Source organism: Oncorhynchus tshawytscha, linkage group LG10 (genome assembly GCF_018296145.1).
Source record: "Oncorhynchus tshawytscha isolate Ot180627B linkage group LG10, Otsh_v2.0, whole genome shotgun sequence".
NCBI lineage: Eukaryota > Metazoa > Chordata > Actinopteri > Salmoniformes > Salmonidae > Oncorhynchus > Oncorhynchus tshawytscha.
This window is the reverse complement of record NC_056438.1, coordinates 1,042,571-1,068,152: the sequence shown is the minus strand read 5'-3', so window position 1 is coordinate 1,068,152 and position 25,582 is coordinate 1,042,571. Positions and strand designations below refer to the sequence as shown.

General features: G+C 44.1%; 2 protein-coding genes and 2 long non-coding RNA genes across 6 annotated transcripts in view; all 4 read right to left on the bottom strand.

The window, feature by feature from the left end:
- Positions 1-25,582, bottom strand: part of LOC121847552 (probable ATP-dependent RNA helicase ddx17) — a 269,776-nt gene that overhangs the window by 1,627 nt on the left and 242,567 nt on the right. The window lies entirely within an intron of this gene.
- On the bottom strand, positions 4,112-17,600 carry LOC112226514. Of its 2 annotated transcripts, none has more exons than XM_042327971.1 (3): positions 17,376-17,600; positions 7,540-7,792; positions 4,112-7,220 (listed from the first exon to the last, which is right to left on the bottom strand). In XM_042327971.1, exon 3 carries the CDS (start codon positions 5,846-5,848, stop codon positions 4,931-4,933), a length of 918 nt encoding a protein of 305 aa, XP_042183905.1. In that variant the 5' UTR covers positions 5,849-7,220; positions 7,540-7,792; positions 17,376-17,600; the 3' UTR covers positions 4,112-4,930. The 2 variants fall into 2 exon arrangements, with proteins under 2 accessions (XP_042183905.1, XP_042183904.1); XM_042327970.1 differs by having other exon boundaries at positions 7,697-7,792.
- On the bottom strand, positions 18,350-19,683 carry LOC112226433. 2 transcript variants are annotated; one of them, XR_006084213.1, is made up of 3 exons: positions 18,900-19,683; positions 18,657-18,804; positions 18,350-18,500 (listed from the first exon to the last, which is right to left on the bottom strand). It is a non-coding gene; the product is annotated as an uncharacterized LOC112226433 (long non-coding RNA). The 2 variants fall into 2 exon arrangements; XR_002949729.2 differs by having other exon boundaries at positions 18,657-18,750.
- Positions 20,597-22,407, bottom strand: LOC121847362. The gene is made up of 3 exons (XR_006084214.1): positions 22,355-22,407; positions 20,949-21,808; positions 20,597-20,832 (listed from the first exon to the last, which is right to left on the bottom strand). It is a non-coding gene; the product is annotated as an uncharacterized LOC121847362 (long non-coding RNA).

The following is a 25,582-nucleotide window of genomic DNA, read 5'->3' as shown; positions in this document are numbered from 1 at the left end:
GAAATATTGAATAAAAATATTTCTCAGGAACTTGTGAATTCAAAAAGACTTTATTACAAAGTAACAGAGCCGTTCCACGGAACAACTGACTCTTCTTGTTCAGAACATCAGTATTTATACAATTACAACAATACAATAATAATAAAACCATTTCCACTAGACATGTTCCCTCCTATGTAGATGATGTAACTCCCCTGTGACTCTGGCATGTGCATCTGGTTTAGGTTTCGATTATGTTATTATTGAGATTATTATACAGGGCTCAGGTTAGGTTATATTGGTGCTGCAGGTCCTCGAAACAAAATAACTACATATATAAGTTCCCATTTCCAATAGATTTTAATGAACATGTCTTCCCAATACATAGTTTGTGAATCCTGGTTGGTAAGTCACACTAGTTCAGGTCTGTGTCACTCTGGTAGCCTCGACTTCTATATGGCTCCAAACAGTCTGGTGTTTGTTCAGCTTATTCACTTAGACACCACTTAGTTCTATTTCTTTATGTTTAACTCTGTTTTAAACTACTCCTGCACTTCCATAGTCTTTCCACCTTCATTCTGTTTACATAAGTCTCATGGAAAGTTACTAGGCGACAGGAGACACTCCAACATGGAAAGTTACTAGGCGACAGGAGACACTCCAACATGGAAAGTTACTAGGCGACAGGAGACACTCCAACATGGAAAGTTACTAGGAGACATATTAGCTAATTTAACCATTAACTGTAGCTAACTACAATAATATTATCTAATTTAACTATTAACTGTAGCTAGCTACAATAATATTATCTAATTTAACTATTAACTGTAGCTAGCTACAATAATATTATCTAATTTAACTATTAACTGTAGCTAGCTACAATCAGATTAGCTAATTTAACTATTAACTGTAGGTAGCTACAATCAGATTAGCTAATTTAACTATTAACTGTAGGTAGCTACAATCAGATTCGCTAATTTAACTATTAACTGTAGCTAGCTACAATCAGATTAGCTAATTTAACTATTAACTGTAGCTAGCTAGTTACTTCCTAAAATGATGTTGACAGAATCTACCTGAGAATGTGTGTATTTTCGTTAGCTTGGTTAAGTTATGCTTGGTAGCTATATTTGCTAGCTAAAAATAATTCTTATTCATGTCTTCTACACATGATCTAACAAAGATACATTGACAGGGGAGTATCTGATAGGGGAGTATCTGACAGGGGAGTATCTGACAGGGGAGTATCTGACAGGGGAGTATCTGACAGGGGAGTATCTGACAGGGGAGTATCTGATAGGGGAATGTCTGACAGGGGAGTATCTGACAGGGGAGTATCTGACAGGGGAGTATCCGATAGGGGAGTACCTGATAGGGGAGTATCTGATAGGGGAGTATCTCATAGGGGAGTATCTGACAGGGGAGTATCTGACAGGGGAGTATCTGACAGGGGAGTATCTGATAGGGGAGTATCTGACAGGGGAGTATCTGACAGGGGAGTATCTGACAGGGGAGTATCTGATAGGGGAGTATCTGATAGGGGACTATCTGTATCTGATAGGGAGTATCTGACAGGGGAGTATCTGACAGGGGAGTATCCGATAGGGGAGTATCTGACAGGGGACAGGGGAGTATCTGATAGGGGAGTATCTGACCGGGGAGTATCTGACAGGGGTGTGTCTGACAGGGGTGTGTCTGACAGGGAGTATCTGATAGGGGAGTATCTGACAGGGGAGTATCTGATAGGGGAGTATCTGATAGGGGAGTATCTGATAGGGGAGTATCTGATAGGGGAGTATCTGTATCTGACCGGGGACAGCGGAGTATCTGAAAGGGGAGTATCTGACAGGGGAGTATCTGACAGGGGAGTATCTGATAGGGGACAGGGGAGTATCTGATAGGGGAGTATCTGACAGGGGAGTATCCGATAGGGGAGTATCTGATAGGGAGTATCTGATAGGGGAATGTCTGACAGGGAGTATCTGACAGGGGAGTATCTGACAGGGAGTATCCGATAGGGGAGTACCTGATAGGGGAGTATCTGATAGGGGAGTATCTCATAGGGGAGTATCTGACCGGGGAGTATCTGACAGGGGAGTATCTGATAGGGGAGTATCTGATAGGGGTGTGTCTGACAGGGGAGTATCTGATAGGGGAGTATCTGATAGGGGAGTATCTGTATCTGACCGGGGACAGGGGAGTATCTGAAAGGGGAGTATCTGATAGGGAGTATCGGACAGGGGAGTGTCTGACAGGGGAGTGTCTAATAGGGGAGTATCTGATAGGGGACAGGGGTGTATCTGATAGGGGAGTATCTGACAGGGGAGTATCTGACAGGGGACAGGGGTGTATCTGATAGGGGAGTATCTGACAGGGGAGTATCTGACAGGGGGGGAGTATCTGATAGGGGAGTATCTGACAGGGGAGTATCTGATAGGGGAGTATCTGACAGGGGGGTGTATCTGACAGGGGTGTATCTGACAGGGGAGTATCTGACAGGGGACAGGGGTGTATCTGATAGGGGAGTATCTGACAGGGGAGTATCTGACAGGGGACAGGGGTGTATCTGACAGGGGAGTATCTGACAGGGGAGTATCTGACAGGGGGTATCTGACAGGGGAGTATCTGACAGGGGAGTATCTGACAGGGGAGTATCTGATAGGGGAGTATCTGATAGGGGACTGAGGGGAGTATCTGATAGGGGAGTATCTGATAGGGGGTATCTGACAGGGAGTATCTGACAGGGAGTATCTGACAGGGGAGTATCTGACAGGGGAGTATCTGACAGGGGAGTATCCGATAGGGGAGTACCTGATAGGGAGTATCTGATAGGGGAGTGTCTGACAGGGGAGTGTCTGACAGGGGAGTGTCTGACAGGGGAGTGTCTGACAGGGGAATATCTGATAGGGGAGTATCTGACAGGGCACAGGGGTGTGTCTGACAGGGGAGTATCTGACAGGGGACAGGGGAGTATCTGATAGGGGTGTGTCTGACAGGGGAGTATCTGATAGGGGTGTATCTGATAGGGGAGTATCTGATAGGGAGTATCTGACAGGGGAGTATCTGACAGGGGAGTATCTGATAGGGAGTATCTGACAGGGGAGTATCTGACAGGGGACGGGGAGTATCTGATAGGGGACAGAGGAGTATCTGACAGGGGAGTATCTGACAGGGGACAGGGGAGTATCTGATAGGGGTGTGTCTGACAGGGGAGTATCTGATAGGGGTGTATCTGATAGGGGAGTATCTGATAGGGGAGTATCTGACAGGGGAGTATCTGACAGGGGAGTATCTGATAGGGGAGTATCTGACAGGGGAGTATCTGACAGGGGACGGGGGAGTATCTGATAGGGGACAGAGGAGTATCTGATAGGGGAGATCACCATGAGGGCTGACTGTTACAGGTCCATGAGCAAGAGTGAAAAGCCCCACAGCATGAGAGTGGGGAAAGGTTATAGATTGCTACTAGGGACCTTGTTAAACATCTCATGTGGGACACTCATCATGGTCTAAATGTGTTGGAGAGAGTCAACGTTTAATCTGATCAATAGATATTAATGATGGGCCCCAATCCCCATTTATAATGGCCCACTTAACAGGTTATTTGGTTATCTGTTGATGCAGTCTTTGGTAATTGTGTTTACTGAGACACAATGTATTCCTGTATAGTTAAATGAGGCCCTAGTTCAAATCAAATCACATGTATTTATAAAGCCTGTACAGAAAAAGTGCTGTACAAAAACCCAGCCTAAAACCCCATTGATGTCCTTACCTGAAGATACAGAATGGAGAGCTGATGTCCTTACCTGAAGCCGGAGCCTCGTGAGATGGTCAGGGGGATGACTGTCTAACAGCCTCCTGAGATGGTCAGGGGGATGACTGTCTAACAGCCTCCTGAGATGGTCAGAGGGATGACTGTCAAACAGCCTCCTGAGATGGTCAGAGGGATGACTGTCAAACAGCCTCCCGAGATGGTCAGGGGGATGACTATCTAACAGCCTCCTGAGATGGTCAGGGGGATGACTGTCAAACAGCCTCCTGAGATGGTCAGAGGGATGACTGTCAAACAGCCTCCTGAGATGGTCAGGGGATGACTGTCTAACAGCCTCCTGAGATGGTCAGGGGATGACTGTCTAACAGCCTCCTGAGATGGTCAGGGGGATGACTGTCTAACAGCCTCCTGAGATGGTCAGAGGGATGACTGTCAAACAGCCTCCTGAGATGGTCAGGGGGATGACTGTCTAACAGCTGGTGCTCTTTTACGGATCTTTCAACATGCAGCCTGGTAATGGATTGGGTCTCTCTTAACCTCATGCACTCTCAGCCTGGTAAAGGATTGGGTCTCCCTTAACCTCATATACTCTCAGCCTGGTAATGGATTGGGTCTCCCTAACCTCATGCACTCTTAGCCTGGTAATGGATTGGGTCTTCCTAACCTCATGCACTCTCAGCCTGGTAATGGATTGGGTCTCCCTAACCTCATGCACTCTCAGCCTGGTAATGGATTGGGTCTTCCTAACCTCATGCACTCTCAGCCTGGTAATGGATTGGGTCTTCCTAACCTCATGCACTCTCAGCCTGGTAATGGATTGGGTCTCCCTAACCTCATGCACTCTTAGCCTGGTAATGGATTGGGTCTTCCTAACCTCATGTGCTGGTACGTCTTGACAGAAAGGTTGGCTGGTAGATGGAACCATGTCATCTAGGAGAAAGCCCTTATCCACCATAATGGCCATGTCAGGGGTGAGTGAGGAAATAATTCCAGACTGCTTGCAGATCTCCTTGTCACTCACAGATCCAGGACACAACCATGACACAGCAGTGACAGCTCCATGTGGTGACGTTCCCAACATGCCCTTAAAGGTACAGTGTGTCTAGTAGGAAGAAAACACCTCACTCTGCAGTAGTAGTGAAGATGGTGTCTGGCATTTTAGTTCAGTGCAGTCCATCACTACCTGGGTGTCTGGTAGTGGAGTTCAGTGTAGTCCATCACTACCTGGGTGTCTGGATAGTCCTTGAACTCAGGTGGCAGGTGGGCTTTGATGGTTTCCTTGGGGATCCATATATCCGTGCTGATCCAAGCAGACAGTGGGCTTTGATGGTTTCCTTGGGGATCCATATATCCGTGCTGATCCAAGCAGACAGTGGGATTTGATGGTTTCCTTGGGGATCCATATATCCGTGCTGATCCAAGCAGACAGTGGGCTTTGATGGTTTCCTTGGGGATCCATATATCCGTGCAGATCCAAGCAGACAGTGGGATTTGATGGTTTCCTTGGGGATCCATATATCCGTGCTGATCCAAGCAGACAGTGGGATTTGATGGTTTCCTTGGGGATCCATATATCCGTGCTGATCCAAGCAGACAGTGGGATTTGATGGTTTCCTTGGGGATCCATATATCCGTGCAGATCCAAGCAGACAGTGGGCTTTGATGGTTTCCTTGGGGATCCATAAATCTGTGCTGATCCAAGCAGACAGTGGGCTTTGATGGTTTCCTTGGGGATCCATATATCCGTGCAGATCCAAGCAGACAGTGGGATTTGATGGTTTCCTTGGGGATCCATATATCCGTGCTGATCCAAGCAGACAGTGGGCTTTGATGGTTTCCTTGGGGATCCATATATCCGTGCTGATCCAAGCAGACAGTGGGCTTTGATGGTTTCCTTGGGGATCCATATACCCGTGCTGGTCCAAGCAGACAGTAGAGGAAGTTGGCCTCGATGCTATTGTAGCCTGTTTTCTTGTTACTGCAATTCCAGCCCAGCCTCACATTCAATTCGCACATATACATACATATGCATATACAGTATATCATAAAATATATGTACAAAATGTATTTCAGTAGATTTCGTGCGTTTTTGTGCATTTTCGTGTGGCTCAATTCCTTCAAAAATACACTAATTTATTTGCTACTTAATTCGTGCGGAAAGACACAAATTTAACCAGTAGACGACAAGCCTTTGCAACAACCATGGACGCGATCGCCTGTATTTCATTTATTTATTTTACGTTATGAATATATAGATATTTTGTATTGTTTTATTCCCTATTAAAACTTTGTGGTTGTATGCCTATATGTACTGTTTTTGATTTTTCTGAACATACTTTTCAGTATAGAATGAATGTAAGCAATGCATGATGGTTAATGGTGTTTTATTCTGTTGTAGTTCCATGTATTTCTTACAAAGAACAAAATTGTCAACCATTTTTATTGACCAGAATGTAACTGAAAATACAATGAAGTGGCAGTCCAATGGTATCCATCAATAGCAGCCTTGAAGTGGCAGTCCAATGGTATCCATCAATAGCAGCCTTGTAGTGACAGTCCAATGGTATCCATCAATAGCAGCCTTGTAGTGGCAGTCCAATGGTATCCATCAATAGCAGCCTTGTAGTGGCAGTCCAATGGTATCCATCAATAGCAGCCTTGTAGTGACAGTCCAATGGTATCCATCAATAGCAGCCTTGTAGTGGCAGTCCAATGGTATCCATCAATAGCAGCCTTGTAGTGGCAGTCCAATGATATCCATCAATAGCAGCCTTGTAGTGGCAGTCCAATGGTATCCATCAATAGCAGCCTTGTAGTGGCAGTCCAATGGTATCCATCAATAGCAGCCTTGTAGTGGCAGTCCAATGGTATCCATCAATAGCAGCCTTGTAGTGGCAGTCCAATGGTATCCATCAATAGCAGCCTTGTAGTGGCAGTCCAATGGTATCCATCAATAGCAGCCTTGTAGTGGCAGTCCAATGGTATCCATCAATAGCAGCCTTGAAGTGGCAGTCCAATGTATCCATCAATACCAGCCTTGTAGTGGCAGTCCAATGATATCCATCAATAGCAGCCTTGTAGTGGCAGTCCAATGGTATCCATCAATAGCAGCCTTGTAGTGGCAGTCCAATGGTATCCATCAATAGCAGCCTTGTAGTGTCAGTCCAATGGTATCCATCAATAGCAGCCTTGTAGTGGCAGTCCAATGGTATCCATCAATAGCAGCCTTGTAGTGGCAGTCCAATGGTATCCATCAATAGCAGCCTTGTAGTGGCAGTCCAATGGTATCCATCAATAGCAGCCTTGTAGTGTCAGTCCAATGGTATCCATCAATAGCAGCCTTGTAGTGGCAGTCCAATGGTATCCATCAATAGCAGCCTTGTAGTGGCAGTCCATCAATACCAAAACATTATTTTTCGTATAACATTTGGGGAAACGTATGTTGTCATTGTAGTTAAATCCTTAAATCCTGTTGGCCAACCAAAATGACCAAACCCATAATAAGGAAAGAAAAGAGGAAAGAAAGTTGCAACAATGATGTTGGAAATTGTTAATAGGTTTGTTTTGTTAGTGAATTGACACCTCCTGTCCTACTTTATTAAAGGGAAGATGTTATGGGTGTAAGATGGCGCAGTGCTGCCCTCTGGTGGTACATGTTCATTACTGCAACTCATGTGTTTTACGGGTGAGATAGGGCTTGAGATACCCGGATGTGTTGTGATGTTCTGAACAAGACTGGTTACTCGCATCAATGCCTCTGTCTCGTAATTTAACATTCAATCAGTTACCTCATCCGGTCATGTGACATGTGTTGTTTATAGGTTTTACCTCATCCGGTCATGTGACATGTGTTTATAGGTTTTACCTCATCCGGTCATGTGACATGTGTTGTTTATAGGTTTTACCTCATCCGATCATGTGACATGTGTTGTTTATAGGTCTTACCTCATCCGGTCATGTGACATGTGTTGTTTATAAGTCTTTCTCCCACACCAGATGTCTGGACCCTGGACAGATCACAGGAAGGCCGCCAGTTCGTCCCTTGTTGTCAGAAATACAGCATGTTACACATTTGTTTTGTGTTTGTTAAAGTGTTTGGTTTTAAAACGTGTTAAACCAGTAAGGAAGGTTACGTAACTAAGGCCAATACAGAAAGTTGCATGTGTGGATATTTATGTTGCATTACTTGTGTATATTTGGATATCATTCACTTATTATTTTACCACCTATACATTACATCTATTCCCCTTTTTCCTCTTTGCATCTTCAAAGAAATACACATTGCCACTTAATCTGTATTCATCTTGTGACTTGTCCTTGGAAGGAGAGAGGGACCCTAGTGTAACAGTATAACTTTAGACCGTCCCCTCGCCCATACCTGAACCAGGGACCCTAGTGTAACAGTATAACTTTAGACCGTCCCCTCGCCCATACCCGAACCAGGGACCCTAGTGTAACAGTATAACTTTAGACCGTCCCCTCGCCCATACCCGAACCAGGGACCCTAGTGTAACAGTATAACTTTAGACCGTAGACCCCTCGCCCATACCCGAACCAGGGACCCTAGTGTAACAGTATAACTTTAGACCGTCCCCTCGCCCATACCCGAACCAGGGACCATAGTGTAACAGTATAACTTTAGACCGTCCCCTCGCCCATACCCGAACAAGGGAACCTAGTGTAACAGTATAACTTTAGACCGTCCCTCGCCCATACCTGAACCAGGGACCCTAGTGTAACAGTATAACAGTATAACAGTATTTAGACCGTCCCCTCGCCCATACCCGAACCAGGGACGCTAGTGTAACAGTATAACTTTAGACCGTATAACTTTAGACCGTCCCTCGCCCTCAGGGACCCCGGGCGCTAGTGAACCAGGGACCCTAGTGTAACAGTATAACTTTAGACCGTCCCCTCACCCATACCCGAACCAGGGACCCTAGTGTAACAGTATAACTTTAGACCGTCCCCCCCTCACCCATACCCGAACCAGGGACCCTAGTGTAACAGTAACTTTAGACCGTCCCCTCACCCATACCCGAACCAGGGACCCTAGTGTAACAGTATAACTTTAGACCGTCCCCCCCTCGCCCATACCCGAACCAGGGACGCTAGTGTAACAGTATAACTTTAGACCGTCCCCTCGCCCGGGCGCGAACCAGGGACCCTAGTGTAACAGTATAACTTTAGACCGTCCCCTCACCCATACCCGAACCAGGGACCCTAGTGTAACAGTATAACTTTAGACCGTCCCCTCGCCCATACCCGAACCAGGGACCCTAGGAGGGACGTAAAGGAGTTGATGAAATCCTGTCAATCAGGTGAGAGGAGGTCCTAACTAGTCAATGATCTGATTGATCTGTCGACACTGTAGCCTTTAAGGACTGGAGTTGTACACATGTCATAGAACAACATGAACCAGGAAGTGACAGAATAATAGTGCATTGTTGGTAAATGGTGACAGACTGACTGATCTGCAAGTAATAATAGATATGTATTTGTTATGCTTGGTGATTTGTAGATCAGTCAGTCTGTGTGGAGGAGGATGGAGACCTTTAGTGACATGCAGGACAGTAAAACACACTATCAGTGACATGCAGCGTTTCTCATAGACGGGGGACGTTACTATGTGAAGGAATGTGTTAGGATTGGACGTTGTCTCTATGTTTTTTTTGAGATGATACAGCCTCTGAGGATCCTTAAGACCAACTTAACGAGGCAGAACGCCTTGCTGAGGAGCTCAACCAAGAGAAGGACCCCCAAGCCCAACAGGACGAGGCCATTAACAAGGCAAAAAGGCTGGCTGAGGAGCTCAACCAAGAGAAGTACCCCCAAGCCCAACAGGACGAGGCCAGTAACGAGGCAGAAAGACTGGCTGAGGAGCTCAACCAAGAGAAGGACCCGCAAGACCCACTGGACGAGGCCATTAACGAGGCAAAAAGGCTGGCTGAGGAGCTCAACCAAGAGAAGGACCCCACGCCCAACAGGACGAGGCCATTAACGAGGCAGAAAGACTGGCTGAGGAGCTCAACCAAGAGAAGGACCCACAAGCCCAACTGGACGAGGAAATTAACGAGGCAAAAAGGCTGGCTGAGGAGCTCAACCCAGAACGGGTAATGTAACAAGTCATATATTACCGGTAATGTAACCCCTACAGCTCCCACACGTACATAAATATTCCCAACACAACCCCAGCACCACAGCGTTATCATTTATCAATGCTCTTTGTGGTTCAAAGTAGACCCCACATGGCACAATGTTAAACATAGACTCCGGGATATGACCTGAACACGGGCATCAATGATAATGAGTATTGAGGCACAAGGGTGCACTTGTTAGCATCCTTGTGAACTTCGACACATGTTAGTTGTGTGAGTGAGCCACAACATGGGTCTACAACAGGTGTCTTTCCTCAGCTGACAAATCACTTCACCTTACCTGAAAATAAAAGTCTTGCTCCATATGTGCAGAAGAAAATCATGCTTGTGGGAGACTTTTATTAGTGGGCCAGCCATGATAATTGAAATGCACTTTTTAGGCTAATAAGAAGGAAAAAGCCAAACAAGCCTCCAGGGATTCAGATGGAGACAAAGGGCTGAGAGAGGACAGATTGTTCCTGCAACCAGGAAGCAACTGCATCCACTTCTGTTGGTAAGTTTCATCCTGTCTAGGTGTTTCATTTGATTGGTTCCTGATCTGACTTTCTCCTTTCAAACATACGGTATCGTAGCACATAGGCCGGTCTAGTACCATCTACCCACAGCACATAATACATGACATGCAGGTCTGATCCCACCTTTCCCTGTCTCTAACTGTTGTCTGTCTCGGATGAAAATACATATTGAACCAAAGGAGAGTCAGAACTCCAGCAAATCTTTTGAATTAAAAACCTTTTTATGACCAATTCTTTCAGCTCCAAGGGCCAGTGCATCAAGAGCCAGACTAGTGCAACATTTTGGGCCAGTCACCGAGGAGGAAGAATCAGGTATTGATGAGCGATTGAATATATTAATCTATACGATTCCTTGTTATTCAGTGGCCTTGTAATGAATTGATTGTATTTTTATTAAATCTGTAATCGGTAGTTGAAACAATAACAACAACACTCCCCTGTTTTGGTTCAAAGCACACTCCCCTGTTTTGGTTCAAAGCACACTCCCCTGTTTTGGTTCAAAGCACACTCCCCTGTTTTGGTTAAATGCTGAGTGACGGTTTGGCGAAATGGAACCACTTTCAGTTTATTGACAGACCTATTATTGCAATAACTTACCATAAATGTTATTAAAATAATAGTTTTAACCATGTTTTAAGGATATACAGTGTTTCTTTACATTGACTTTGTTTGCAAACATTGACTAAAACAAGCTTATAGTTTGGGTTCTGATGGGTTACGACAGTTGAATTAAACTCATGAGGCATTAATAAGCTATAATCTTCTAGAATCAATGGGTATAAATCATTAATAGAAATCCAGAAATGGCTCTATCAACTTCTGAATGCCCCTTTAAGCCTATTCCTATACCCTAACCCTGCACTACATCTGGGTGTTACTGAATTATACTGCACACTTCAACTGTGACACCATATACCAGGTAGATCTATAAAGAATGGGTACTGGCCTGCTACTGTGACACCAGATACCAGGTAGATCTATAAAGAATGGGTACTGGCCTGCCACTGTGACACCAGATACCAGGTAGATCTATAAAGAATGGGTACTGGCCTGCTACTGTGACACCAGATACCAGGTAGATCTATAAAGAATGGGTACTGGCCTGCCACTGTGACACCATATACCAGGTAGATCTATATGGGCACTGGCCTGCCACTGTGACACCAGATACCAGGCAGATTAGATAAAGAATGGGTACTGGCCTGCCACTGTGACACCATATACCAGGTAGATCTATATGGGTACTGGCCTGCCACTGTGACACCAGATACCAGGCAGATCTGTTCAGCTCTTTTGAGGAGCTGAAAGTGTCAGCCCCAGGAATGTCCTGTCTGTGGTTTATGTGGATTTTGGAGCAGCGAACTGACCTCTTTGGCAGGGTAACAATAAATGATACTCAGCTTTACCAATGTCTGACTTCAGGTTAACTATGTTACATTACAGGGTAACAATAAATGATACTCAGCTTTACCAATGTCTGACTTCAGGTTAACTATGTTACATTACAGGGTAACAATAAATGATACTCAGCTTTACCAATGTCTGACTTCAGGTTAACTATGTTACATTACAGGGTAACAATAAATGATACTCAGCTTTACCAATGTCTGACTTCAGGTTAACTATGTTACATTACAGGGTAACAATAAATGATACTCAGCTTTACCAATGTCTGACTTCAGGTTAACTATGTTACATTACAGGGTAACAATAAATGATACTCAGCTTTAGCAATGTCTGACTTTAGGTTAACTATGTTACATTACAGGGTAACAATAAATGATACTCAGCTTTACCAATGTCTGACTTCAGGTTAACTATGTTACATTACAGGGTAACAATAAATGATACTCAGCTTTACCAATGTCTGACTTCAGGTTAACTATGTTACATTACAGGGTAACAATAAATGATACTCAGCTTTAGCAATGTCTGACTTCAGGTTAACTATGTTACATTACAGGGTAACAATAAATGATACTCAGCTTTACCAATGTCTGACTTCAGGTTAACTATGTTACATTACAGGGTAACAATAAATGATACTCAGCTTTACCAATGTCTGACTTCAGGTTAACTATGTTACATTTTGTTACAACACTTTGTGTAACATAACTTTATTTCCAGTACGACAACTAGGTTTAAACTGCAGGTCTCAGTGTGTTAGCCTCCTATGTTAAAACTGGGTTAAACTGCAGGTCTCAGTGTGTTAGCCTCCTATGTTAAAACTGGGTTAAACTGCAGGTCTCAGTGTGTTAGCCTCCTATGTTAAAACTGGGTTAAACTGCAGGTCTCAGTGTGTTAGCCTCCTATGTTAAAACTGGGTTAAACTGCAGGTCTCAGTGTGTTAGCCTCCTATGTTAAAACTGGGTTAAACTGCAGGTCTCAGTGTGTTAGCCTCCTATGTTAAAACTGGGTTAAACTGCAGGTCTCAGTGTGTTAGCCTCCTATGTTAAAACTGGGTTAAACTGCAGGTCTCAGTCTGTTAGCCTCCTATGTTAAAACTGGATTAAACTGCAGGTCTCAGTGTGTTAGCCTCCTATGTTAAAACTGGATTAAACTGCAGGTCTCAGTGTGTTAGCCTCCTATGTTAAAACTGGGTTAAACTGCAGGTCTCAGTCTGTTAGCCTCCTATGTTAAAACTGGGTTAAACTGCAGGTCTCAGTGTGTTAGCCTCCTATGTTAAAACTGGGTTAAACTGCAGGTCTCAGTCTGTTAGCCTCCTATGTTAAAACTGGGTTAAACTGCAGGTCTCAGTCTGTTAGCCTCCTATGTTAAAACTGGGTTAAACTGCAGGTCTCAGTGTGTTAGCCTCCTATGTTAAAACTGGGTTAAACTGCAGGTCTCAGTCTGTTAGCCTCCTATGTTAAAACTGGGTTAAACTGCAGGTCTCAGTGTGTTAGCCTCCTATGTTAAAACTGGGTTAAACTGCAGGTCTCAGTCTGTTAGCCTCCTATGTTAAAACTGGGTTAAACTGCAGGTCTCAGTGTGTTAGCCTCCTATGTTAAAACTGGGTTAAACTGCAGGTCTCAGTGTGTTAGCCTCCTATGTTAAAACTGGGTTAAACTGCAGGTCTCAGTCTGTTAGCCTCCTATGTTAAAACTGGGTTAAACTGCAGGTCTCAGTGTGTTAGCCTCCTATGTTAAAACTGGGTTAAACTGCAGGTCTCAGTGTGTTAGCCTCCTATGTTAAAACTGGGTTAAACTGCAGGTCTCAGTGTGTTAGCCTCCTATGTTAAAACTGGGTTAAACTGCAGGTCTCAGTGTGTTAGCCTCCTATGTTAAAACTGGGTTAAACTGCAGGTCTCAGTCTGTTAGCCTCCTATGTTAAAACTGGGTTAAACTGCAGGTCTCAGTCTGTTAGCCTCCTATGTTAAAACTGGGTTAAACTGCAGGTCTCAGTGTGTTAGCCTCCTATGTTAAAACTGGGTTAAACTGCAGGTCTCAGTCTGTTAGCCTCCTATGTTAAAACTGGGTTAAACTGCAGGTCTCAGTGTGTTAGCCTCCTATGTTAAAACTGGGTTAAACTGCAGGTCTCAGTGTGTTAGCCTCCTATGTTAAAACTGGGTTAAACTGCAGGTCTCAGTCTGTTAGCCTCCTATGTTAAAACTGGATTAAACTGCAGGTCTCAGTGTGTTAGCCTCCTATGTTAAAACTGGGTTAAACTGCAGGTCTCAGTGTGTTAGCCTCCTATGTTAAAACTGGGTTAAACTGCAGGTCTCAGTGTGTTAGCCTCCTATGTTAAAACTGGGTTAAACTGCAGGTCTCAGTCTGTTAGCCTCCTATGTTAAAACTGGGTTAAACTGCAGGTCTCAGTCTGTTAGCCTCCTATGTTAAAACTGGTTAAACTGCAGGTCTCAGTCTGTTAGCCTCCTATGTTAAAACTGGGTTAAACTGCAGGTCTCAGTCTGTTAGCCTCCTATGTTAAAACTGGGTTAAACTGCAGGTCTCAGTCTGTTAGCCTCCTATGTTAAAACTGGGTTAAACTGCAGGTCTCAGTGTGTTAGCCTCCTATGTTAAAACTGGGTTAAACTGCAGGTCTCAGTGTGTTAGCCTCCTATGTTAAAACTGGGTTAAACTGCAGGTCTCAGTGTGTTAGCCTCCTATGTTAAAACTGGGTTAAACTGCAGGTCTCAGTCTGTTAGCCTCCTATGTTAAAACTGGGTTAAACTGCAGGTCTCTCTTGCTACAGGGTGTTAGCCTCCTGCACCACTGTCCTGCCCCTTATCTGTGTCCCTCTTGTGATATACAGGACTGTCCAGCCTGGTCTGTGATATACAGGACTGTCCAGCCTGGTCTGTGATATACAGGACTGTCCAGCCTGGTCTGTGATATACAGGACTCTGACTGCCCAGCCTGGTCTGTGATATACAGGACTGTCCAGCCTGGTCTGTGATATACAGGACTCTGACTGCCCAGCCTGGTCTGTGATATACAGGACTGACTGCCCAGCCTGGTCTGTGATATACAGGACTGTCCAGCCTGGTCTGTGATATACAGGACTCTGACTGCCCAGCCTGGTCTGTGATATACAGGACTGTCCAGCCTGGTCTGTGATATACAGGACTCTGACTGCCCAGCCTGGTCTGTGATATACAGGACATGACTGCCCAGCCTGGTCTGTGATATACAGGACTGTCCAGCCTGGTCTGTGATATCCAGGACTCTGACTGGGGGAACAGACATGTTAACCAACCAGGCCGTTAACCATGTGGGGGAACAGACATGTTAACCATCCAGGCCGTGGGGGAACAGACATGTTAACCATCCAGGGAAACAGACATGTTAACCATCCAGGCTGTGGGGGAACAGACATGTTAACCATCCAGGTTGTGGGGGAACAGACATGTTAACCATCCAGGCCGTGGGGGAACAGACATGTTAACCATCCAGGCCGTGAACAGACATGTTAACCATCCAGGCTGTGGGGGAACAAACATGTTAACCATCCAGGCCGTGGGGGGAGAACAGACATGTTAACCATCCAGGCCGTGGGGGGAACAGACATGTTAACCATCCAGGCCGTGCAGGCCGTGGGGGAACAGACATGTTAACCCTTGCAGGCCGTGGGGGGGAACAGACATGTTAACCATCTCAGACAACAGCAAAAATCAAGGAGGAGACCCAGACTCTCAAAAAGTTTAAGAGTGATATGGGTGAAGGAGATGAGACTCTGTACAACTGGACAACGGAAGTTCAGCAATGGGCTAATACAGGTAAATGAATAAATAAAATAAATAATCCTGTATGTAACTCTCCTGGACTGTCACCTTGACGTAGTGGAGAGGCTTGGGTACTCCAATGACCCTTAGAGGTCGGCAGGGTAGCCTAGTGGTTAGAGCGTTGGGCTAGTAACCGGAAGGTTGCACGTTCAAATCCCCGAGTTGACAAGGTACAAATCTGTCGTTCTGCCCCTGAACAGGCAGTCAACCCACTGCCGTCATTGAAAATAAGAATTTGTTCTTAACTGACTTGCCAAGTTAAATAAAGGTTAAAAAAATAATAATAATAAAAAAAGAGGGCGTACTCCAATGACCCTGAGCTCTAACCCTTAGATGGCGTACTCCAATGACCCTGAGCTCTAACCCTTAGATGGCGTACTCCAATGACCCTGAGCTCTAACCCTTAGATGGCGTACTCCAATGACCCTGAGCTCTAACCCTTAGATGGCGTACTCCAATGACCCTGAGCTCTAACCCTTAGAGGGCGTACTCCAATGACCCTGAGCTCTAACCCTTAGATGGCGTACTCCAATGACCTGAGCTCTAACCCTTAGATGGTGTACTCCAATGACCCTGAGCTCTAACCCTTAGATGGCGTACTCCAATGACCCTGAGCTCTAACCCTTAGATGGCGTACTCCAATGACCCTGAGCTCTAACCCTTAGATGGCGTACTCCAATGACCCTGAGCTCTAACCCTTAGATGGCGTACTCCAATGACCCTGAGCTCTAACCCTTAGATGGCGTACTCCAATGACCCTGAGCTCTAACCCTTAGATGGCGTACTCCAATGACCCTGAGCTCTAACCCTTAGATGGCGTACTCCAATGACCCTGAGCTCTAACCCTTAGATGGCGTACTCAATGACCCTGAGCTCTAACCCTTAGATGGCGTACTCCAATGACCCTGAGCTCTAACCCTTAGATGGCGTACTCCAATGACCCTGAGCTCTAACCCTTAGATGGCGTACTCCAATGACCCTGAGCTCTAACCCTTAGATGGCGTACTCCAATGACCCTGGAAAGGAAACAAAACCTCTACTGTCAGACAGGTTTGTTACATTTCATGAATATTGAATTGCACACACTTCATTTCTCTTTCATTTCAAAGTCATGAAATGTAACAAATAATTCCATTCTCCTTTTGTTTTGATGACAGAAGGATGAAAGAAAAGACCCTCTGTGCAGAAAGATATGGGAAGAAAAGACCCTCTGTGCAGAAAGATATGGGAAGAAAAGACCCTCTGTGCAGAAAGATATGGGAAGAAAAGACCCTCTGTGCAGAAAGATATGGGAAGAAAAGACCCTCTGTGCAGAAAGATATGGGAAGAAAAGACCCTCTGTGCAGAAAGATATGGGAAGAAAAGACCCTCTGTGCAGAAAGATATGGGAAGAAAAGACCCTCTGTGCAGAAAGATATGGGAAGAAAAGACCCTCTGTGCAGAAAGATATGGGAAGAAAAGACCCTCTGTGCAGAAAGATATGGGAAGATAAAAGACCCTCTGTGCAGAAAGATATGGGAAGAAAAGACCCTCTGTGCAGAAAGATATGGGAAGAAAAGACCCTCTGTGCAGAAAGATATGGGAAGAAAAGACCCTCTGTGCAGAAAGATATGGGAAGAAAAGACCCTCTGTGCAGAAAGATATGGGAAGAAAAGACCCTCTGTGCAGAAAGATATGGGAAGAAAAGGCCAAATCGAAAGCTGCCACAGAGGAGTACAACACCCTTGTACCAGATTCAGCAAAACCATCTGCAGATGAGATCCTTTCTGCAGACCTTCCTGCACGGCCTCGGGAGCTGCACGGCCTCGGGAGCTGAGTGGCCCTGGGAGCTGCACGGCCTCGGGAGCTGAGTGGCCCTGGGAGCTGCACGGCCTCGGGAGCTGAGTGGCCCTGGGAGCTGCACGGCCTCGGGAGCTGAGTGGCCCTGGGGGAGCTGCAGTGGCCTCGGGAGCTGAGTGTCCTCGGGAGCCCTCGGGGGAGCTGCAGCTGAGTGGCCTCGGGAGCTGAGTGGCCTCGGGAGCTGAGTGTCCTCGGGAGCTGAGTGGCCTCGGGAGCTGAGTGGCCTCGGGAGCTGAGTGGCCTCGGGAGCTGAGTGGCCTCGGGAGCTGAGTGGCCTCGGGAGCTGAGTGGCCTCGGGAGCTGAGTGGCCTCGGGAGTTGAGTGGCCTCGGGAGCTGAGTGGCCTCGGGAGCTGAGTGGCCTCGGGAGCTGAGTGGCCTCGGGAGCTGAGTGGCCTCGGGGCTGAGTGGCCTCGGGAGCTGAGTGGCCCTGGGAGCTGAGTGGCCTGGGAGCTGAGTGGCCTCGGGAGCTGAGTGTCCTCTGGAGCTGAGTGTCCTCGGGAGCTGAGTGGCCTCGGGAGCTGAGTGGCCTCGGGAGCTGAGTGGCCTCGGGAGTTGAGTGTCCTCTGCTGAGTGTCCTCGGGAGCTGTGGCCTCGGGAGCTGAGTGGCCTCAGGAGCTGAGTGGCCTCGGGAGCTGAGTGGCCTCGGGAGCTGGAGTGGCCTCTGGGGAGTCCTCGGGAGCTGAGTGTCGGGAGCTCTGGAGCTGAGTGTCCTCGGGAGCTGAGTGTCCTCGGGAGCTGAGTGTGGCCTCTGGGGAGCTGGAGTGGTCCTCTGGAGCTGAGTGTCCTCTGGAGCTGAGTGGCCTCTGGAGCTGAGTGCTGAGTGTCCTCTGGAGCTGAGTGCTGGAGCTGTGCCTCGGAGGAGCTGAGTGTCCTCTGGAGCTGAGTGTCCTCTGGAGCTGAGTGTCCTCTGGAGCTGAGTGTCCTCTGGAGCTGAGTGTCCTCGGGAGCTGAGTGTCCTCGGGAGCTGAGTGTCCTCGGGAGCTGAGTGTCCTCGGGAGCTGAGTGTCCTCGGGAGCTGCACGGACAAAGTAAGTAGTATGTTTGTGTGTCACAATAACTATGTTTCTGTTTTGCTATCTGTGTTTGTTCAGTTGCTCAAACACAGACAGCACTGCCATTAAAGTTACAAATCCACATTGCATTCTTCTGAATTTACAGCTGACCTACTCACAAAGACAATAGCCTTTGACCGGGTGATGCTCCTGAGACGGCTGAAGGAGGAAGAGGTAATTGTCCTAAAGGAAGTCCAGCAGCACTGGGAAAGCCTAAAGAGGGAATCGGAGAATGTGCAAGACCTTGCTTCACATGTGGCACCTGACCTAAGCAGGCAAAGTAGGGGAACTTTCATTAAAATGTATTGATGTTGGCACCCTGTAATTGATATTGTATTTAAGGAATACTTCATTGTATTTACCCGACACATTACGATTGTTGGTGTCAGGTTGGCAATTGAATCAGTCGGAAGCTGGGAGCAGAGGTCTCTTCTCCATGCTTCAGAGGAGAGTCAGCAGGACACCAGGACTCTGTCAAACTGGTATACAGCAAAGTTATGGGCCAAGACACCTCCCTCCTAGAAGATAACTTCATAGATGACCTCCTGGAAGAGGACCTAGATGACATCATCCACTACAGCTCTGATGACGAGGAATCTGTCCCAGACTGACGGTGTTCGTTTGGGTGGGTGCAGTTTGCATTGGGTGGAAAGTGATTCCATTTGTTTTGTAGATGTGCTTTATCTGCCTTCCTAAGGAAAAATAGTTTGAACATTTTATGGAAAATAAAGGTTTATGTTTCTTTCTTGTTGACAATGTGTCATGTGGTACAGATTGGAGAAGGGCGCTCGTCTGTTACTGCTTTTGCCCGGTCACATGACCAGGTCCGACCCCTTTAAATGGACAATCTGCAGTTGATACATCCACTTATGGATGCTTGAAGAATATCATTTATAAATGCCTCATAAATATAGTTCAACTGCCATCAGATCCCAAAATAGATGTTTTTGTTCTACTCCAATGTTTGTAAACAAAGTAAGGTCTGCAGGTTTCACTCCTCCCATGGAGCTACATCAGTACATTAGTCATGGGATTTTAAGTTAAGGTGACCAGATTTCTGAAATTAAAACCGGGGACATTTACAGGTCGGAGGTCAATATATCATTAAAATATCCAATGTTATTATCTATTATATATAATATCAATATATCATTACAATATCCTATGTTATTATCTATTATATATATTATCAATATATCATTAAAATATCCTATGTTATTATCTATTATATATAATATCAATATATCATTAAAATATCCAATGTTATTATATATAATATCAATATATCATTAAATATCCACTGTTATTATATATAATATCAATATATCATTAAAATAGCCAATGTTATTATCTATTATATATAATATCAATATATCATTAAATATCTACTGTTGTTATTATATATAATATCAATATATCATTACAATATCCAATGTTATTATCTATTATATATAATATCAATATATCATTACAATATCCAATGTTATTATCTATTATATATAATATCAATATATCATTAAATATCCAATGTTATTATCTATTATATATAATATCAATATATCATTAAATATCCACTGTTATTATATATAATATCAATATATCATTAAAATATCCAATGTTATTATCTATTATATATAATATCAATATATCATTACAATATCCTATGTTATTATCTATTATATATATTATCAATATATCATTAAAATATCCTATGTTATTATCTATTATATATAATATCAATATATCATTAAAATATCCAATGTTATTATCTATGAAATAAAGGGGGATAATTCCGGTTTCATGTATTTAGTCTAACAGGCCCACTGTGACAGAGAAAACACCTATACTACAGAAACACTATAGACAAGACAGAACTGATCTGAACAGACATTCAGTAGTCTGGGTAGAACTGATCTGAACAGCCATTCAGTGGTCCTGCTAGTCTGGGTAGAACTGATCTGAACAGCCATTCAGGGGTCCTGCTAGTCTGGGTAGAACTCATCTGAACAGCCATTCAGGGGTCCTGGTAGTCTGGGTAGAACTGATCTGAACAGCCATTCAGTGGTCCTGGTAGTCTGGGTAGAACTGATCTGAACAGACATTCAGTGGTCCTGCTAGTCTGGGTAGAACTGATCTGAACAGCCATTCAGGGGTCCTGCTAGTCTAGGTAGAACTCATCTGAACAGCCATTCAGGGGTCCTGGTAGTCTGGGTAGAACTGATCTGAACAGCCATTCAGTGGTCCTGGTAGTCTGGGTAGAACTGATCTGAACAGCCAATCAGTGGTCCTGCTAGTCTGGGTAGAATAAGAGCAGAAGAGAACATGTGACCTTTAAAAAACAGACAATAGTCTATGTGAAATACTTAACAACATAATGAAGAAATAAGACGGTGATGAGATTATGTAGTTACCACTTATTCCAACCTAATCTGTATATTTCTCAGAACAATGTATCTTCTTCAGGATTGCTCCGTCTTTGGCCAGCTTCTCCATGAACTCCTGGCAGCGGAGGTTGAAGTTTGTCTTTACAATAAGCATGGCCTTGATGGCAGGAACAGTGAACCTATTTCTTGCTGCTGTCCATATATCATTCATTTGGGAGAACACTCTCTCGACTGGTCTATTACTTCCAGGTAAGCACATGACAACAGAAGCTAATCTAGCCAGGTTAGTGTGTGGGATGTGGTTCTCTTTGAAGTGGGTAACTCCATCTCTGACTAAGCGGTGTCTCCAATGTTTTCCATTCTTCAAGCGATCCCTCCCCTTTAGGAACTCTTGCAGGCCAGTAACCTCATCAAGCAATGCATCCTCATTCATGGTCACATGGGGGCATTTTTCCTGCAGTGTGGCTGCTGCCTTCTGGATCTCTTCACGCTGAGGTTGCCTTTTAAAAGGAGACAAAGTACATCTTTTAGATTATCTGTGTGCTTTCCCAATGCCTGCAAGTAGTTCACAGCCACAGTGAAGAACGATTGGGAGGTTTTGAGAAAGCTCTCTAGACATTGCACCATTTCCCTCTAGCTCTCTCAGAAGTCCAACAAAGACAGCAACAGCCGTAGTGAAGAATGATTCAAAAAAGGTATGTGTATAATTGTTCCTCCTGTCTGCTCTTCTTCACTCTCCTTGTGTCACTCTTCTTACTCTCAACGTTTTCTTCTCCTCCAATCGTCTTCCTGATCTTTCTTCCTTTCCTTCTCTTCACCGTTCCACCTCACTCTTCTTCACTCTCCTCCTTCACTCTTTTTACTCCCTTCATTTGTCCTTCTCCAATCTTTATTAATAAATAGAACACTATTAGATAAAATACTTTGGTTAACAGATTCTCATTGCTTGCCTCATTTTGTATTTTATCTCAAAAACATTGTTTGGAATAATAAATTGTCAGGCTCTGTAATCATATCTTAACCTTTCCTCCTCTGTCTCACTCTTCTTCCTATCCAGTCTTCCTCCTCTCCACTCTCTAACAGAAAACAGTATGCTAATGTTATCCATGAAAATGTCTAAATATATGTTCACACTACTTATAATGCCAAACCATTACAATTGTAATCTACAAATAAATATTCTCATAATTAATTGTGCATTAATTTAATATAATCATATTTTCAAAATAGCCCGTCCACTGCATGTTTACATGTGAACGTTTTTTAACCTCGTTACCATGACAGCAGCTGGCTAACCGAGCTAGATAACTTAGTCGACATAGCTAATGTCAGCTAGCATAACCTATTTAAAACCATATAACGCAGACCATTTAACTATAAAATAAGTTGTGAAAGAACATCATTAGCTAGTATCTCAAACGAGTGTAACTTACCTGGCTTGAAAAGCCGTTTGTGGTGATGTTATGGATTCACTTGACACTTCCGGCCGAGTTTTCCACAGCAGTTTCCTCTAAAACTGGCGCGAGCAAGTAGTTAGTAGAAGAAGAAGAGTGAATGAAGCTGCTGTCGCGAGCGGCCCCCTCTGCTGGACAAAACAAGCACAATAAGATTGAGACGTCAACCGGTTGACTCTGATGCCCGGTCTTTCTTGCCACGTAAAATATTAGTTCACTTTGCAGTCTGTTTTTAACGCACAATTAAAAACGGGGACATCTCCAGCCGGGGACAGGCCACGGAAAACTGGTCACCCTATTTTAAGTCAACGATTCCTTATGTATGAATGAGATGTACACATGCTGAACTAGTACTGAGTACTTTGACCCGTTACTTCTAGACTCTCAAGTCGTTTTCCAGAGGGCTACTTTACTTGTACAAGAACTGACTCCCATCAGCTGCAGATGAAACCGGTTAGTTGAAAAATGTTGCCTAGAATCTACAGGCACTCGCAATGAATCATCAAAAGTATGGACACAGAATGATTGAAGTGATTATTGTATTTTATTATTCTGACCCAATTATGACATCTTCTGGGAAGAATAATGCATAGCCTTGTGTGTTAAGCTACAAACGTGGAAATGTTCCTATTGAAATGGGGGTTGTCCCATCCTGAACAGGCCGGTTGCAAGTGACATACTCTTATCGATACTATTAGCAACACCGTATTATTACTAAAATTAGATGAAATAAATGAAAGTTATGCAGGCAGGCCTGACATAGTGGGAGAATTGTGAACATGCACGTATATATATCTGTGTTGTTTGGCCACGTCTTCGGTTTGGTCGTTCAGTCGGTTTGTTTTGGTTTTGTGCGTCGCAATGCCCGTGACGTAATAGACTACGTTTCTGAATTTTCTGATTACATTTTTAAACATTTTTAAACTATTCATAAATTATTCTTACGCAATGTTACTTTCATTTGAATGTCGTAAACATTGTCGGATTCTATTAAATAATTGATGTAACAGATATAATCTTGTTACAGAAACCGGAAAAGTTGTGAACTACAAATGTGACGCCATTTTGCAGTTTTCTTTTACTAACCCTAACCGTTTAAAAAAAATCAATATCTTCGCTATTATCATTCTAATTGATGTGTAGAATGATGTGTACATTCATTAGGACATACATAATGCTGTACTGCATCAGCACATGCCAATTCAATGTCTGAAGTAGTGCACTTTTTGAAAGGTGTTTTTCGGTAACTATTTAAATTTGACATGTGTTCTTTTGATTTAATAAGGACCCCTTACTAAACCTTCATGTCAAATAACGTTCGGATATGTTAATCTATTCTTGATTTTTAAAAATCATCAACGTTTGGGGAAAAGCCAACTGTTGGTGTTGCTACTGAGCACCCCATGGCCACCAGGGGGATTGCAGAATTATGTTCAATTCATGCATAGGATAATTTGTGCCAAGCCATAAGACTGAGCCACAAAAAACAACGAAAATATATTTTTGGGGGACTCTATGACCCGAGTTGACCTCTTACAAAGGTTTCCTAGGGGTGTATAAAGGTTCATGGCAGAGAACAAGTGTATGTTGTTAGAGTTGTGTAAATTCGAATCTGGTATCAGGATAAATATAACAATGAGTCACCGATTTTATACTATGTATTTTTTATTAGCTAAGTAATAAATGGCAAATGCAACTTTCGTATATACGGGCTCACTGTAATACCACGCAGGGCAGAACAGAGAACTGACAAGATGTATGTAAACAGTGTTCTTATACTGTGATGGACATAGGCGAACCCGTCTGTTGGCCTATCACAGTAGAGACTGGGCGTGGTTTAAACTTGCCCAGCCTATCGCAGGCGCTCAGGCGGGTCCCCGCCTCTTGGCGCTTCTTGGAGTACTCCCTCCGTCGATGTATAGATCCTTACTGTTCTGGTATCAGGGGAAGGTCTAACATTGTTACATCGATATTGATGCTTCTAGAAGTTCAAAAATAGCCATTCAACAGTCTATATGTGGTCTTTCAACCCCGATACCCATTACCCACAAGTCCTTATAACCACACCTCTATTGCCATGGTCCTCAGCACATCATATTCCTGATAAGCAACAATGATGAACATTAATTCTCACTGCCTATTCAAAAAAAGAAGTTGTGAAATTATTTGGTATTAAATATTTACCGTGGACAACTAGCCTAGAGACCAAGCAGATAGACGGTCTGCCTCTATGAGCTAAACACGTTGCATGTCAGTATGACTCGGGGGTAGGCCTATATCAGGGCTAGACCTATATCAGGGGAAGGCCTATATCAGGGGTAGGTCTATATCAGGGGTAGGCCTATATCAGGGGTAGGCCTATATCAGGGGTAGGCCTATATCAGGGGTAGGTCTATATCAGGGGTAGGCCGATATCAGGGGTAGGCCTATATCAGGGGTAGGTCTATATCAGGGATAGGTCTATATCAGGGTAGGCCTATATCAGGGGTAGGTCTATATCAGGGGTAGGTCTATATCAGGGGTAGGTCTATACCAGGGGTAGGTCTATACCAGGGGTAGGTCTATATCAGGGGTAGGTCTATATCAGGGGTAGGTCTATACCAGGGGTAGGTCTATATCAGGGGTAGGCTTATATCAGGGGTAGGCTTATATCAGGGGTAGGCCTATACCAGGGGTAGGTCTATATCAGGGGTAGGTCTATACCAGGGGTAGGTCTATATCAGGGGTAGGTCTATATCAGGGGTAGGTCTGTATCCAATGTAAAAAAATGCAGGTAAAGTAATATATGTAATAGCATTATATATACTGTATATATAATCCATATATACAATATGTAAGCTATGTTGATATACACGTAGGCCTATGTATTATAACATATAGCCTAGCCTATAGTCCTATGTATTATAATATATAGCCTTTAGTCCTATGTATTATAATATATAGCCTTTAGTCCTATGTATTATAATATATAGTCTAGCCTATAGTCCTATGTATTATAATATATAGCCTATAGTCCTATGTATTATAATATATAGCCTTTAGTCCTATGTATTATAATATATAGCCTTTAGTCCTATGTATTATAATATATAGTCTAGCCTATAGTCCTATGTATTATAATATATAGCCTATAGTCCTATGTATTATAATATATAGCCTATAGTCCTATGTATTATAATATATAGCCTATAGTCCTATGTATTATAA

Coding starts and splice junctions, on each gene's coding strand:
- LOC112226514 (XM_042327971.1), bottom strand. CDS start 5,848: ATGCACAAAAACGCACGAAATCTACTGAAATACATTTTGTACATATAT.